At 57.3% G+C, this 15,920-nt stretch overlaps 2 protein-coding genes across 10 annotated transcripts; one reads left to right on the plus strand and one right to left on the minus strand.

Moving 5' to 3' along the window:
* Window positions 1–2,869: 2,869 nt before the first annotated feature.
* TEPSIN (TEPSIN adaptor related protein complex 4 accessory protein) lies at window positions 2,870–13,764 on the minus strand. Of its 9 annotated transcripts, none has more exons than XM_043463042.1 (14): window positions 13,585–13,764; window positions 11,797–11,869; window positions 11,376–11,467; window positions 11,110–11,203; window positions 9,027–9,094; window positions 8,794–8,872; window positions 8,607–8,678; window positions 7,591–7,794; window positions 6,881–7,075; window positions 6,445–6,622; window positions 6,219–6,332; window positions 6,015–6,093; window positions 5,696–5,830; window positions 2,870–4,739 (listed from the first exon to the last, which is right to left on the minus strand). In XM_043463042.1, the coding sequence occupies exons 1-14, from the start codon at window positions 13,630–13,632 to the stop codon at window positions 4,179–4,181; spliced, it is 1,992 nt and encodes a 663-aa protein (XP_043318977.1). In that variant the 5' UTR covers window positions 13,633–13,764; the 3' UTR covers window positions 2,870–4,178. The 9 variants fall into 9 exon arrangements, with proteins under 9 accessions (XP_043318977.1, XP_043318967.1, XP_043318961.1 ...); XM_043463032.1 differs by having other exon boundaries at window positions 6,445–6,619; window positions 6,860–7,075; XM_043463026.1 differs by having other exon boundaries at window positions 6,860–7,075.
* A 176-nt stretch (window positions 13,765–13,940) lies between these two features.
* NDUFAF8 (NADH:ubiquinone oxidoreductase complex assembly factor 8) lies at window positions 13,941–15,859 on the plus strand. The gene is made up of 3 exons (XM_043463103.1): window positions 13,941–14,080; window positions 14,244–14,354; window positions 15,610–15,859. Exons 1-3 carry the CDS (start codon window positions 13,997–13,999, stop codon window positions 15,637–15,639), a joined length of 225 nt encoding a protein of 74 aa, XP_043319038.1. The 5' UTR covers window positions 13,941–13,996; the 3' UTR covers window positions 15,640–15,859.
* The last annotated feature ends 61 nt before the right edge of the window (window positions 15,860–15,920 follow it).

The raw sequence follows: 15,920 nt of genomic DNA on the forward strand, positions 1-15,920 counted from the left end.
AAGATATGAGAAGGGGCCAAGGTTCATTCTTTTCTTCCAGTTGTTTCAATATGTGTTTTCAATATGTGTTGAAAGTCTATCCTTTCTCCATTGAATTACCTTGACACCTGTGGAAAACCAACTGACCATACCTGTGTGGCTGTTTCTGAACTGTCTAAACTGGCCCACTGATCCATGTCTAAACTTTCATGCGTCCCACAGTGTTGACTAATGCTTCTTGACAGTATGTTTTCAAAGCAGGTGCTGTGAGCCCTCTTTGTGCTTTTTCAAAATCACCTTAGCTATTCTAATTGCTTTGACTTTGGTTGTAGCTTTTAGGATCAGTTTATTTCCATTTACCGCTCCCCCCCCCCCAAAAAAAAATCTAGATGGGAATTATGTTAAATCTGTAGATCAGTTTGGGAAAAATTGACATTTTAACAGTAAAATCTTCCAATCTATAAACATAGTATATCTCTCCATTTATGTAGGTCTTCATTGATTTCTTTCATCAGTCTTTTACATGTTTCAGCATACAGATCCTGTATCTACTTAATTTACATCTAATTATTTCAGGTTTTGGATGCTATCATAAAGCACCTATTTTTGGCCACACTGGGTCTTCACTGCTACGTGCGGGCTCTCTCTAGTTGCAGGGGGGCAGGGGGTACTCTTCCTTGCGTTCTCATGGTGGTGCCGTCTCAGGTTGTGGAGCACAGGCTCTAGACACATGGGCCTTAGCTGCTGTGGCCCGCGGGCCATGGAGCACGGGCTCAGTTGCTCCATGGCATGTGGAATCCTCCCGTATCACGGACGTCCCAATAACAGATTTTAAAATGTAAATTTCCAATCATTTATCACTCGTGTATGAAAATACAATTCAGTTTTACTCAACAGCCTGTGTTCTTGCTAAACTCTTTAGTCATAGGATTTTTGTGGAATCTATGTGATTTTCGACATAAATAATCATGCTTTCTGTGGTTAGTAACAGTTTTATTTCTTCCCTTGTATTTGCCTTTTCCCCCACTGTTTCATTGAAGTGGCTGGTGCTTCCAGGACAACGCTAAACAGAAGTGGTGAGCGTGGACATTCCCGCCTTGTTCCCAGTCTTGGAGGGAAATCACTCAGCCTTTCGACACTAAGTATGGTGTTGCAAAGATTGGACAGACTGAAGCAACTGTGTATGCACACAAGCACCCAGTCCATCCCCTTTACTGGGTGAAAGAAATTGTTATATTTCTAGTTTGCTGAGGTTTTTTTTTAATCATGAATGTTGAAATCTATCTCTTGCTTTTTTCTGTGTAAAATAATAATGTGATTTGTTCTTCTTTAGTGTGTTAATATAGTGAATTGCACTATTTTCAGATGGTGGACCAGCCTTCCATCCCCAGAAAAAACTCCACTTACTGTGATGTATCATTACTTTTTGTATACATCTGGATTTGTTTTGCTAATATTCTGTTGAGGGCTTTTTTTAAAAAAATCTATGTCCATGAAGGAGATTGGTCTGTGGTTCTCCAAATCAAGTGCACATGGAACATTCACCAAGATAGACTATATCCTGGGCCACTAAACAAACTTTAGAAAAAGCTTGAAATCTTTATAATGAAAGTCTTATATGTTCTCTTACAATATAAAAATTAAAGTACTAATAGAAAACACATTTTAAAATAATCTATCAGGACTTCCCTGGTGGTCCAGGGGTTAAGACTGCATTTCCACTGCAGGGGGCACGGGTTTGAGCCCTAGTCCAGGAGGTTTCACATGCTGCCTGGTGCTGTGCCCCCCAAAAAAAGTCAGACAAAAAGGAAGTCTTATGGGAAATTAGAAAATATTTTGAGCTGAATAAATACTAAAATGTTATCAAAGTTCATGGGATGTAGCTAAAACAGTGTCTAGAGGAAAATGTATAGCATTAAAAATGTTTCCATTAGGACTTCCCTGGTGGTACAGTGGATAAGAATCTGCCTGCCAATGCAGGCAACATGGGTGTGATCCCTGGTCTGGAAGATTCCACATGCCACTGAGCAACTAAGCCCATGAGCTTAGTTGAAACTACTGAGTCACAACTACTGAGCCCGCACTCTAGTGCCCGCAAGCCGCTACTGCTGAGCCCACAAGCTGCATCTACTGAAGCCAGTGTGCCTAGAGCCTGTGCTCCACGCTGAAAGAGACCACCCCAATGAGAAGCCCATGAACTGCGAAGAAGAGTAGCTCCCACGCTCTGCCACTAGAGAAAGCCTGCACGCAGCAAGGAAGACCTACTGCAACCAAAAATAAAAATTTTTAAATGTTTATATTAAAAAAGAAAAAAGGTCTTAAATCAATAATCTAAGCTTTCACTTTTAAAAAGCTAGAAAAAGAAAAAAATCCACAGCAGGAAGAATGAAACAGTAAAGAGCAGAAGTCAATAAAATACGAAACATAAAATCAGTAAGAAAAACAAAACCAAAAGTTAGTTCTTTGAAAAGGTCAATAATATCAATAAACTTCTAATCAGACTAACCAAGGGGGGGGGAATTAATATCAGAAATGAAAGGTGGGACACTATAAAAATTGGAAGAACAAAAAAAAAAAAAATTGGAGGAACAAAGAAAGGCTGAAAAAACTATAGCCATATTCACAATGGACCAATTCCTTGAAAGACACAAATTATTGAAACTCATGAGGAAATAGATAACCCAAATAGTCCTAAATCTACTTAAGAAATTGAATTTTGTAGTTAGAAACTTTGCAATTAAGAAAATTACTGGACAAGATAGTTCCGCTGGAGGGAAGTACTGATACCTGTCCCAGCTTTTAGAAGTCTCTACCTGTGCCTCTTAGTGCCGTTTTCTCTCCTCTCTCACACACACATGCAGATAGAAAATGAAAAAGCGATCAGTGCAGCTTCCTGTGAACAGCAGTGTTTATGTGGGAGGTATGACCCCAGGCCATCCCCAGTTCTCCCCAGAGCGACCACAGCCCTAGCTCTGAGGTGGCTGTACAGTCTGCAGGCAGAGGTCACGGGAGTGGGGAGATGACACGGGTCACACAGGGACCTGATGCTGCCCTAACCCTACCCAGACCCTAATCCTGATGGACGAGAAGGTGGGAGGCTGCTTACAACACCCCCCTCCCTCAAAGGGAGGGATCTGAGCTCAAAAACAAAGACCCAAGCAGTGGTTCCAAACTGACCCAAAAAATCCTTGTTTCTGAGGGCCAGGAAGGCAGGGGTTTCCCCAGGGGACCCCAAGGTCAGTGCTCGCAAGGCTCCGTGCCTGCCTGCCTGCTGCTACGGGAATTCAAGTCCAAATGGCCAGTCTCTGGCCAAGGAGACAGCAGGGTGGGGGTGGAGGAATGAGTGAGGTGGCCCTGGGATCCTCCTCTCAGGATTGTCGCCGGGAAACAGCAGAAGCTTGGCTGGAGACCGGGCCTGGGCTCAGCCTGCAGATGGGTCCTCTCCGTCTTCCCCTGGTACCCTTCTCTGTGTGCCCACAAGGATCCCGGGGACTTGGGCCAATTTCAATGGGTGTGGGGTCTCCAAGCTCCGTCACCAGGCCTCTCCTGTAAGCTCCCCCCAGTGCCCTCTGAGCAGGCCACGTCATGCTGTCTGCCCCACTGCCCTCCCTTCATCCCTCTGGCAGATGGGAAAAGAGGACGGTGTGCTCAACCCGCCAGAGCAGATGGCCATGAGGCAGGAGATCCGGCACCCCAGGGCCCACCGGCTGCCAGGCTTAGCTTGTGCTCGGCTCCTCTTTCTGGGCCTGTCCTGCCCTCCCTGCAAGTCCTGCAGAGTGCTCGGGGACGCTGCTCCTAGGCCATCAAACCCAGAGGGCAGGCTGTAAGAGGAAGGTCCTGCCTCCCAGCAGAAAAACAGGAAACCCACCTTAGGGGCAAAGTTGAGGAGCAGCTCCCATGGGCACCTCGTTACCGCAGTGGTGGTCTGGCTCTGGCTGGTGCATGGACTAAAATATCACCTGGGCTTTACTGGCGGCCATTCTCATCCCTGGGTGAGCCATCCACTCTAAGCTCGCCTGGCTGGGTAGCTGCTCACACCAAGGCCTCAGTGGGTGAGGGGAAGAGGCCAGGGGAGGGCAAGGCTGACCACAGAGAGGGGAATCGGGGGCTGTGGGCATAGGGGACAGCACAAAGTCACAGGGTCCTGGGAGTCACAGGCCAGGGAGCACACAGACTGCACGTGGCCCAGGCGGACAAGATCATGAGTTTAAGAATGCAAAAGCTGACGGCTCAGAGCTGGAAGGCTCTTTTGCTGCCAGCCTCTGTGACAACGTCCAGGGAGCCTGGTGGGCTGAGAGGGGATCCTCTGCAGCAGTCCCAGCCCCCACCAGGCGGGGACAGGCCACCAGTTCCATGCCAGCAAATAAGGAGCTGCAGCTGTGGCCGGGGCCCAGGCTGATCTCTGGCCCTCCCTTTGGGGTGTCCATGCAGAGCAGGCCCTGCTCAGATGCAGCCCCCTGGTCTCTGGAACCTGCCAGCCTGGTCTCAGCCTCCCTGGCAGCCCCAGGGACTGGAAGGGGGCAGCTCTCTGGGGACGTTGGGGGCACAGGGCTGGGCTGCAGCCCTGATGGGGGCATGCTGCCCTTGGGCGAAAACAAAGCTGAACTCAGAGGCTGTAGGAAGGCCTGGCCCCCGGTGAAAGGCAGGGTGTCGGTCAGCAGGTCTGATGGGCCCACACGGGCGGCTGCAGGGCTAGGCTCGGCGGGGGGCCTCCGGGCAGGGGGCCACTGTCGGCAGGAGGCTTCAAAGTGTCTCAGGATCTGAACGAGGGAAGAGGGGAACTGGTGAGGGCTCTTGTGCTCCTTCAGGAATCATAGAGGACAAGGTCCTCCTGGGTCCCCTCCTCAATGTTGCTGGCCAGAGCACAGGGCAGGACCGCTGGCCACTCACAACAACTCTGTCATCCCCCAGCAGTACCGCTGCTGCTCTCCACCAGCTGTCATACAAACAGATGCTTTCCCCCACATCAAGCTGCTGTGTGGCCTGCCAGAGTGGAAGAGCGCCCCCTCCTGGTCAAGTGCCACACAAGCACCTGACACGCAGAGGGAAGAGATGTGTCTGAAGCATCCCCAACCCCCACCCAAGTGTCATTCCTGATAGCTGGACTCCTGGGTCCTTCTCAGGCTTTAGCAACACCGTGATGTGCCCTCGACGTGTTTCGTGTGTGGCAGGTTCACTAGTGCTTTGATGAAGAGCGGTTTAGAGACAGGTGACTAAGGATCTGAACTGTCCACTGCCATACAGAAAACTGGAAGCCAAGAGAGGCAAACAGCAGGCCCCAGAGAAGACTGCAGGTGGCCTCCCCACATTCATCAGTGGGAAGAGGACTCAGACAGACAACCATTTCTGCCCTCCCAGAGTTGGGGATATGGGAGCAGAGCTTAGACCCATGACACAGAGTACAGAGCAGAGGAAGAGAGCCATCCAAGCAGTCAAGGAGGGCTTCCTGCAGGAGGAGGGCTTCCTGGAGGAGACAGCCACAAGGGAGAAGGCACTGCCCAAAAAGCAGATCTGCTGGGCAGAAGGTCGGGGAAACCTGGGGGTCCCATGTATGGGAAGAGGCCAGGCCGCCAACTGCCGTTCTAAGGACATGGCCTGTGCCAGCCGCAGGAGCGGGAGGAGGGACACGTCTAGGGAAGGCAGTGGGGGCGGGGGGAGGGTGTGGGACTGCTGGGGTGTCCTGCACCCCCTCCTCTGGGCCTTTGAAGCTGCCCACCTTGGTGGCCTTGTTGGTCACGGGTCCGGGGCTGCCCGCACTGAGCTCCTGCAGCCGAGGCCGGGCGAGGAGCAGGACTCGCTCCTGAGAGAGCAGGTCAGTGCACCCGAGGGAGGCGATGGCACCCAGGGCTCTCTGTGGGGTGGGTGGGCTTGATGTCAGCTGGGTCCTCCCCAAGGGAGGTCTGTGTGACCGGCTCCCTCCCTCCCTCCTCTTGGCCCTCAGCAATCGACCAGACAATCGACTGGGCATCCTGTGCTCACTCTCCCCACTCCCCGTGCCCAGGCACACCCCCAGCCCCACCTGCTGCCCTCCTTACCATCTGAACACGCTCACTGGTGGCAGCCAGGTGGCGGATGAGCAGCTCCAGCACAGCCTCACAGTTAAGGAGGCCACACCTGCAGGAAGGGGGCACCACGCAACAGGGCTGGGGCTGTGGGGCAAGGGGCGTGTGTGCAGAGCCAGGGCGAGGGGTGGGGTGAGGTGCGGGGAAGAGGGGGCCCTGGAATGGGTCGGGGCTCACTCTTTGATGAAGTGCTGCACCTCCTCTCGGCTCAGGAAGGTGTGCTGCCCCTGGGTCACAGTCCGGACCAGGCTCAGCTCCTGCTGGCAGTCACTCAGGGTCACAGCCTCAACCCTGCCGGGTGCACGCGGGTCAGGACAAAGGCTGGTCTCCCTCACGCCCCCTCCAGGTCACCTCTCCCCCATCAGGGTAGGGAATGGAGGGGCGCCCTGGGGTGCTGGATCACCTTTCTGCTAGGTCACTAGGTGCCCGGCTGGCCCCCGAGGGGCTGTCACTGCCCGACCGACTGCCCGAGTCCGAGGCCTTGCCCAGGTCATCGTTCTCCTGGGAAGAATCCTGAGAGCTGGGACTGCTGTCCAGCTCATCCCAGCCGCCTCCGGCTTGCCCGGGCTGGTGTCTCACTGCTGGAAGAAACACCGACTGAGGGTTGGACCCTTGGGGGCCTCAGACTGGCCCCAGGTCCGTCTCCCCAGGAGCCCTGGATAGGGAGACCCAGGGAAGAGCCGGTGGGCTGGGTCCTGGGATGTGGACACGGTAGCTGCCTGGGCGCCAGCTCCAGGAAACACCACCCGAGAGGAAACGGGGCAGAACAGAGCACACCCTCACTCAGGGCCAGGGTGGGGGGTCCGCACAGGACATGCCTGCCCAGAAAACACAGATGCCAGATGCCAGGCGGGCGGGAGGCCATGCAGTGCCAGGGCAGTGGGGACAGTGCCCAGCACAGCAGCGCTCAAGTCCCAGCAAGTGCTGACATTCTTCTTCCAAGCCAGGCAAACGGGACGTTGCTTCTGGGAGAGGCAGAAGTGGAGGCGGAGGGCACGGGCAGTCGTCGCTCCCTCCCATATCACGGCGCACCACTAGAACACACATGGCATGGAGCCTGGCCCCTGCGGAGGGCTCCCCTGTTGCCTCTGGGCCCTGACGGGCTGCAGAGCTGCTCGAAGGCGCTGGGTGAACACACGAGAGCTGGGGATGGCTCCTGTCCCAGCTCTAAGCTTCTGTGTCTGAGCAGCCGGGATCCTGGGCAGACCCCACCTCTCGTGGGGCCGTAATACCTGAGCTCCCACCAAGAGCAGGCTGACAGAGAACACTGGACATGGGGGTCAAGGCAGGGCTGCCCTACGCACACCGCCGCAGAGGCTGCAGGGAGCCGAGTCTTGTGGGCAGCTGGCTCTGCAAGCTTGTCACGTGCTGGTTCTGAGAGGTGTCTCGGGACCTGCAGGGTGGGGCTCCTGCCCCCTGCCCCCACCATGGGTGCACTGCTTTCTTCTTCCTCCCTCGTCTGCTCCCGCCCAGCCCCAGCAGGTGACCGGAAGCCCAGGGCCCGGGGAGGGGGAAGCCAGCGCCCCAAGGGAGGAGTCCAGCTCGATACCTCTCGCTCCTGGGCTGGCCACGGGGAGAGGGCTCCCGGAGGCGGGGGTGCCGAGGCTGGCTGAAGGTGTCACAGCCGGCTGGTAGGCGTCACCCCGCTGAAGGGACCTCTGGCAGCTGGGGCTCTCAGGCCCAGGGCGCACGGCACTGGCCACCACCTCTGCAGCTTTCTGTATGGTGGACAGGAAGGCTTCACCCGCGGAGCCTGCAGCAGATAGAGAGGAGACGGCACAGACCCCTCAGTCCCACCCTGTGTTCCCGGGATGAAGTGCCCATGGCTGCTCCTTGCCCAGGACCCAAGAGGTTGGGACACAAGCTGCAGTCACAGAGCAGAGGCCGTATGGAGGGACAGGGCCCTCCCAGAAGCTTCTGCAGTGAACTTACTTCAATGCATCCTGGCCCCAAGGAGCGTGGATGAGCAGCAGCTCATGGCAAAGCTGTGCCCTGGCCCTCCTGTGTCCCCACCTCAGAGCACGGGGCCACCTAAGGTGGCTGTCCTGAGAACCACAATCTCCCTGGCCACTTAGGGAGCACTCACATCCAGTGCTGGGGGCTTTCCCAAGGAGTGCCCCGTGGAGGGTAATCTGGCGGTCACCCCCAATTTAGGAACAGGTGGGCTCTAAGGCCAACCCACTTTAGGAATCATAAGTGCCGAGGAACTAGGAGCCATGGATGGAGTGGCCAGCATATCAGCTGGACCTGGCCCAGAGCCCATGAGAGGCTCACACGGCCCTGAGGGGCTTCGGGCTCTCCCCGCAAGCAGGGCCGGCACCACGCCAGCTCCAAGTCAGCTCTGTCACAGCTGGGACCACCGCCCTCTGCGCTCGGCTCCCTGAAGGAGCCCAGGGCTGACATCCCAAGTGCGGGGCTGACCCTCAGCCTGGCTTCTCACCAGTCAGGTGAGGAGAGCCGACTGCACCTCCCCAGCCGCCCCAGGGTGGCAGAGAAGTCAGTGGGGGGCACACAGGCCCACCCGCCCCTCGCCCTCAGCCGGGCCCCAGGCCCTGCAGCACTCACCTGTGTGACCCCGCTCCTTGCTGTAGCCGAAGCCCTGCAGGGTGCTCTGGGGCCTGGACTGGGAGCCCATGCCTGTGGGGAGGCCCACATCAACAGCAGCGGGGACCCGGCCCTCAACCCCGGACATTTGGGGGAGGAGAGGCCCGCCCAGAGTAACCCAGTGACAGGGCTGGGTGTACTTGCGTACCTGCCGGAGGCAGGGTCCTGGGAGGCTGGGAGGGAGGCAGAGGTGACAAGGTGTCCGAGTACAAGGCAGCCCCCAAGTCCTAGACGAGGCAGAGGGCACTCAGCACCAGACACCCGTGGTCCCCCCACCCCTCCTTCTCCCCTGAGGGCCACTCAGGGGCTCCGTCTTGCAGAAAGAGTGGAGCCAGGGCCCTGCGCGGGGAGAGCAGGGAGTGACCTGGGTCCTGGGCTCACCTGGGCGGCCGCCCGCACCTTCTGGTATAAGCTGTTCCCGTGGAGAGGATCCGGGGGCCCCGCGAAAACTGTGGGACAAATGGGAGAAGAGCTGAGCTGGGCAATGCCAACCACCCAGCCTCAAAGCCCACACCCGACACAGGTGGTGAGCCTTGGCCTTGCCCAGCCCCCCTTGAAGCCCTCAGCTCAGCCCCCTCAACCAAGTCCCTGGGGGCTTCCTAAAGCAGAGGCATTGCCTTCCCAGGCGTGTGGTAGCTGTGCCCTCACAGCCCCTCGGTGCCCCCTGGCCCACACCTCCCACACCCACAGCTGTGAGGCTGCAACTCAACCTCCAGAACACCAGGGCCACGTCAATGTACCACTCCTTATTACGGCCTGAAAGGTCTCCTGCTCGTAAAGCTTCAGCTGTGGCCCATCAGATAACTTGTGTCCGCTAAGTCCCTTCAGTCGTGTCTGACTGCAACCCCAGGGACTATAGCCCAGCAGGCTCCTCTGTCCATGAAAGTTTTCAGGCAAGAATACTGGAGTGGGTTGCCATGCCCTCCTCCAGGATATCTTCCCAACCCAGGGATCAAACCCATGTCTCCAGCATCTCCTGCACTGGCAGGCGGGTTCTTTACCACTAGCACCACCTGGGAAGCTTGTGTGCTTGCATGCATGCTTAGTCACTTCAGTCATGTCCGACTCTCTGCAACCCTACGGACCATGGCCTGCCAGGCTCCTCTGTTCATGGGATTCTACAGGCAAGAATGCTGGGTGGGTTGCCATTTACTTTTCCAACCTGGGAAGCTTATGTCTCATTAAATCTCGCTGGCTCCTCTTGCCTTAGGGCGCTGAGACCAGCCAGGGCAGGGTACCTCCCCAACGTCCTGCCACAGCTCCCACCCTCCTTGTGGGAGTCACAGGGACCCCCCGCCAGGCCCCCAAAGTTGGGCCACCCCTCCCCCCACCTCCAGGATCAGCTCCTCTCACAGCCCCGTCTATCTGGGCACTCGTCCTCTGAGCACAGTGCTCAGAGCTAGAGAGACGTTGGTGCTAATAGAGAACCACGGTCCCCCTCTGCTTCCTCTGCCCTCTTCAGAGGCCAGGACAGAGGTGAGGCCCAGCACTGGCCACAACCGTGTGAGCCGCGCAGCGGGACAGGCCCATTCTGACCCTCCGGCTGGTGAGGATGAACCAACCATGCTGCTTCAGTGCACAAACTCCAGGGAGCTGGGCTGTGACGAGAGTGTCCCCAGCCCCCTGGACGCCTCTGGGCATCTGCCAAGTAATGGTCTGTGCCCCCTCCGAGGCCACTCCCTGTCTCCAAGGCACCCGCATGGACCCCAGGGCCCACGGGCAGCCCAGCCCCGGCCTGGCCTCAGCGCGCCTGCAGTAAAGGGAAGACAGTGGATTCGGGGTGCGGCAGGGTGGAATGAGTCCAAGCACCTGGTGGGTGGGGCTCACTGAACTGCTGAGGGTCTCCGACAAGCAAGCGGTAGACAGAGGACTCAGTCTCCTCCGTGGCTGCCCTCTCAGGGACAGCTTGGAGGTGTGGGTTCTGGCCTGAAGGCCAAGGCCTTCCTGTTCCATTTGCCCCACTCAAGAAGACCTCAGGCCACATCCCCCCACCAGTTCTTATTAACAAGAGACTCAGGAACACCTCTGACCCAGGGGCAGGTAACAGACAGGGCTCTACCCCAGACTCACCTGTCACCTGGATCACCACAGGCCAGGGTCCCACGTCTCCCAACAGCCTCACTAGTCTGATCCCCCACCCTCCCAGCCCTTCCAAGAATGGAGGGCTTCCTAGGGTCCGAAGGAGCAGCCCTGGGGAGAACAGGGAACCCAAGGCAGGGACAGACAGGAAAGGTCCAGGCCACTAAGACAGAGCACGGACAGACACCAGTCATTCTGCGCCGTGTGCTGGCCTGGCCTGGCCGGGACGGGGGGAGGAACTGGCAGTGAAGGACAGTGTGGACAGGGCACAGAGGGGCGCACAGGTACGGGGCAGGGAGGCAGGGGCTCGGGTTAAGGGATCTGGCCGAGACCTGCCCTGGCCACCTTCCTCCCTGCGCCTCCCATGGGCAGTGCTGGCCCGTACCTGCGGCCTCCTGGATGAAGGCAGGGTTGCGCTTCAGGATGAGCAGGAAGGATGAGGAGCCGTGACCACACAGGTGCAGCAGGATCTTCAGCACCTGGGGGAGCAGGGACGGGGGGTGGGGCAGAGCTGGATCCACAGAAGGGTGCCCCACCCGACACAGCCCCCCGACGCCCCCAGCTCATCCCTCCCCTCCAGCCGCACCACCAGGGGCGGGACGGGGCCCTGACCTAACCCCCGCGCAGACCTCTGGAGCCGCTCGGACTCACCTTGAGCTTCACGCGGCCAGAGCCGCTGTGCAGACGGTTCAGCAGGTACTCCAGGAGACACTGGCTGCTGCCCAGGGATTCGTGGGAGATCTCTGGGAGCCGCTCAGTTAGGGAAGGGGCGAACTAACCCCGGGCCACACAATGCCCTGGCCAGGGAGAGAAGCGGGGCCTTCCTGCCATCAAACTCCTCAGTGTGGCCCCCTCCACCACAAGCACCCACCCCAGGCCCTGGTTTCAGGAACACCCAGCTTCTAGGGTCTCCTGAGCCTCATGTCATCAGTAGGGTGGCTTTCAGAGCCCACACACCTAGCTGCTATAGGAAAGGAGCCAGGGCCTCCTCAGGGTAGGAGAAGTCCGGGACCCTGGGAGATGGGGTAGGAGAGCCTACAGGGCCCCCAGATGTATCCACAAGGAAGGATACTGGCAATCTCCTCAAACAGGTAACCTGGACACGGGACATCATCATCTGACGTTCCCTTCAGGAGAATCGGGAGCTGAAAGGGAGCGAGAGCCCAGCCCACAGTGAGTGGCCACAGGAGCCCTCATTCTTGGGGATCCGTTTCCACACAGCTTATAGTTGGCATGCCACAGGGTCAGGGGACCCAAAGAGGACAGCAATGGTCCCACCGGCCACAGAGAGCCTGCAGAAGCCTCCCTTCTGGAGGCCAGGATGAACGCCTGGGAAGAGGAAATGGGTGACAGGCCCTAAAGGTCACGATTCAGCATGGCGCCCCCCAGGCCCCTACGCCTACAGCCACACAACTTAAAAGCACCTTTAGTATACCAACTTACGGACTGGCAAAAAAAAAAAAAAAAAAGACTCCTCGGGTGAGCCCCTGTGACACAATCATTCACCCTGACAGACCTACAGCGCCACTTCCAGGAAAGGATCCCACAGAAACAACTCAAAACAAGAACAACCGACTCAGCTGTGTGTCTCACGCTTATCTGTCAGCACAAAGGTGTTTATGCTGAGTTGACTCAGCACAAAGATGTACAATTTCTAGGGATAAACACCAGAAACACCCATTCCACCTCATGGCACATCTGGGGGGTATGACCCTCAGTGTAGACAGGACAGGAGACCTCAGGTGCAGTCTCTGAGGTGCTGGCCACAGACACAGTTGGCCTGAATGTTGCAAGAGACTGCTTACGCTATTTGTCCACCAAGACCCAGAGGGAAGCTGGAAAGGTCTGCAGGACCATAGGATGTTCAGCACATAGCGAAACCTCTGCTCAAAGAGAACTGACCGGTCTTTCAGCAGCATGAGGGTGAACCCAGCACCCCCCTCACCCTCGCCGCCTGCCTGTGGAAGCTCACAGTGCCAGAATTCACTGTTCATTTTGGCCTATTTCTGGTGACAGACCCCAACCTCCCTTTCTTGACCCTGGACTTTGGACCAGTTCAGGCTCATTTTAGGAGCATTTTCTACAATTGGGAACCCAGACCTCCTACAACTTGGTAGAGTCTTTCTCAAGGACCTGAAGGCCACTCCTTGAAAATGTAACCACCAGGAGGGACAGGGTCCGTCCCCCAGTTCTTACTGGACGATGGGATCTTAGCTTCTGTAACCCCCAGTTATCAGCACAGCAGCCGTATCCCACCAAAACCGCCCAAACGCCTGTCATTTTTCAGTTGAACTCCACCCTTCTGTGCCGTCCTGAAAACGCCCAGTCCTCTCCGCACAATTTGAACTGGAATTCAGGGCTTCCCCCACTGCCTGGACCACTTAATAAAAGGTTTTCTGCCGCTCCTCGAATCAGCGTCTGTTTATCTCGGAGAGCTCGGGGGATCACTGTTTCTTTTTCTGTAAAGCTACTTTAAGCTGGGTAAGAAAACAGAAAAAATTGGATTTTGTTCAAAGGGATGTCACTATCCACAGCAGACCTGACACAGGGGTGGCCTGACCTACCGCCCCCCCCCAAGGCTGTGGTGCCCCCCCAGCCTCGGGAGGGGCCGAAGGGTAGGATTTGAGATGAGAAGAGTTCTGGGATGTTGAAGCGGCCGGAAGACAGGGAAAGAAGCGAGAGAAGAGGTGGGAGGGCACGGAGGGGGACGAAGGAGACGCCGAGCCTGGCAGCAGCCGGAGGACACGGGGCGCGGGGATCCCGCGGGGGCTGTGCGCAGTCAGGGAGGCTGTCGGCCTGGGCCGGGGGCGAGACCAGGAGGCGGCGCGTGGTGGGACCGGGGCCGCCAGCACTCACTCACCCGGTGCAGAAAGCTCAGGCGGTCCCGCAGTGGCGGCGTGGCCGCCATGGTGCCGGTCACCTTCCGGCCCCGCCCCTATTCCGCCAGGCCCGGGCCCCCGCCAATCACTGCGTGAGTCTGACCCCGCGGGCCAATTACTCGCGTGAGGAGGGCCTTGAGGCCGACTTCAGGGAAAAACAATTTGCGCGTAAACCAATACAAAGTCCAAGGACGGCGACAGGCAACGAGCCAACTGCAGGGCTCTGGGAGACTTAAGAGCGGTTCCGGAGAGGTAGAGGCGAGGGCTAAGCCTGACGAAATGACAAAGCGCAAGAAAGGTTGTGGGCGGAAGTGCCTGCCTGTCAAGCAGTTGGGCGCCGGAAGAGGCCTGACCTAAGATGGCGGCGCCCACAGGTGCCGGGAAGAGCCTCTCATGTCGGGGAACGGAGCTGTGTGGGGTCGCGTGCGAAGCCGCCTCCGCGCCTTCCCCGAGTGTCTAGCGGCCTGTGGGGCCGAGGTGCGGAGTCGTCAGGCGGGGCAGGAAGGGCCGCGCGGGGCGGGGTGCGCGCTGGCGGGGGGCGGGTAGTGGTGACCCGGGAGCGGCGGCGGCGGGGTCCGCCCCGGCTAATCAGCGGGCGCGTGGGCCGTGGCGACCCTCTCCCGTCTCCATCCGCCCCCAGGCCGCCGCCTACGGCAGGTGCGTGCAGGCGTCCACGGCCCCGGGCGGCTGCTTGAAGAAGGATCTGTGTGCGCAGGAGTTCGAGGCTTTGCGGAGCTGCTTCGCTGCTGCGGTAAGTGGATGCCAGCTTCGACCGGGGGTGGGACCCTAGGGGGCGGGGACCCACGTTACCCACTCGGGAAGCTGAATTCCTTTTCTTCTGGGTTCGGTGTTGGGCTCCAACAGGTGCTTCAACGGGGCACAGCCCCACACCAGCCGGCGCGACCCCCGCCGCCACGGAGGCTGCCTGTAATGAGGCTAGCACAAGCTTTTGAGGTGGTGCCCAAGGTGTCAAGGTCCTGGGTTCCCTCGACTCTGTGGGTCTGGGGTGGGCCACGATGCCCACAGTCAGTTCTGTTCTCCAGAGGTGCTGGTGCTGAGTACTGGACCAGAGAGGGGACAGTTGGGTCAGCTCAGCAGAATTGAGGGAATCCAAGGCAGTTTCCCGATGTTCCAGGATGGCTGATGCGTGGGCCATACTTCATTTCCGGGAGGGCTCAAAGAACCCCTTGCATCTTCCTAGCAATCATTGTGGCTGGGATATGCGGCCTCCGCCCTTGTCACCAATCTCTGATCTGACATGTTTCATCCAAGATGCAAGTGTCGCTTGGACTTGCTTCCTGCCTCTTGGCAGCTTCCCTGCTTTACTAACAGCACTCCCTCGGGGAGGTACAAACCTTCATCCTGTGGTCAATGGTTGGAAGGATTCACATGTAAAATAAAGATCACACACTCCTGGCCAAACCAGGCTTTTCCCTACCGCCTGTGGTTATTAGTCAGGATCACAGGTATCTGATCATCTATGATTCCTTATGCTCCTTTGCCTCTGTCATGTTGTCCTGCCCCTGGGAGCGCGTCACCGCCTCTCCTGCTGTTTTCCATCGAAGGCAACCTAACCACAGGCCCTGCGTACTGGAAGTTCAGGACAGGGAACGTGGGGGTTTCTCATTTAAAGACACAAGCCATTTTGTCTACTCTGCCTGCACTCTGAGGCTCTGTGGGGGTGCATGAGGAGGCAGGAGGGGAGCCTGTCTCTGGGCAAGTGTTTCAGCATCTCTGACTTAGAGATTCCTTTATAGAAGGGGGAGGACTAAATGGGACTCGTTGCTGGCACAATACCTGGCAGGGGTGGGAGAGGCCACAGAGCAGGTTGAGCCCAGCCCTGGCTACCCAGTGCCCCAACCAGCCTGGCCCCATGCTGCACACCCGTGGCCAAGCTCTTTGTAAGTTTTTGCCAGGAGGTGGCTTCTGGTGTGGTAGTTTTCTTAACTTTGAAACCATGTCTAGCTTGAAAGCAACCCATTCAGACACAGCCTTTTGTCTTCCAGGCCAAGAAGACCCTGACAGGAGGCCGTTAGGAAGGACTACGAGCTCCAGTACACGTCCCTGGGTGCCTGAAACTGATGATCTCAAGGGGCAAGCGTCTAAAACCTCAAAAGCTCTTGGGGCTAAAAGGACTGAAAACACATTAGGCGCGCATGAGCAGAGGGGAATGGGTTTTCCAGCCTTGCACGCCTAAGGATTTGGGGAGAATAAGATACAGTGAACCCACAATAAAGATCAGATCAGATACTGTAAGATTTGTTTCGTCATCTGCAGAATGAGTGCATGGGCTGTGAACAAGCTGCCTTGCGAGTCT

Source organism: Cervus canadensis, chromosome 1, assembly GCF_019320065.1.
Source record: "Cervus canadensis isolate Bull #8, Minnesota chromosome 1, ASM1932006v1, whole genome shotgun sequence".
In the NCBI taxonomy this organism is placed as follows: Eukaryota; Metazoa; Chordata; class Mammalia; order Artiodactyla; family Cervidae; genus Cervus; species Cervus canadensis.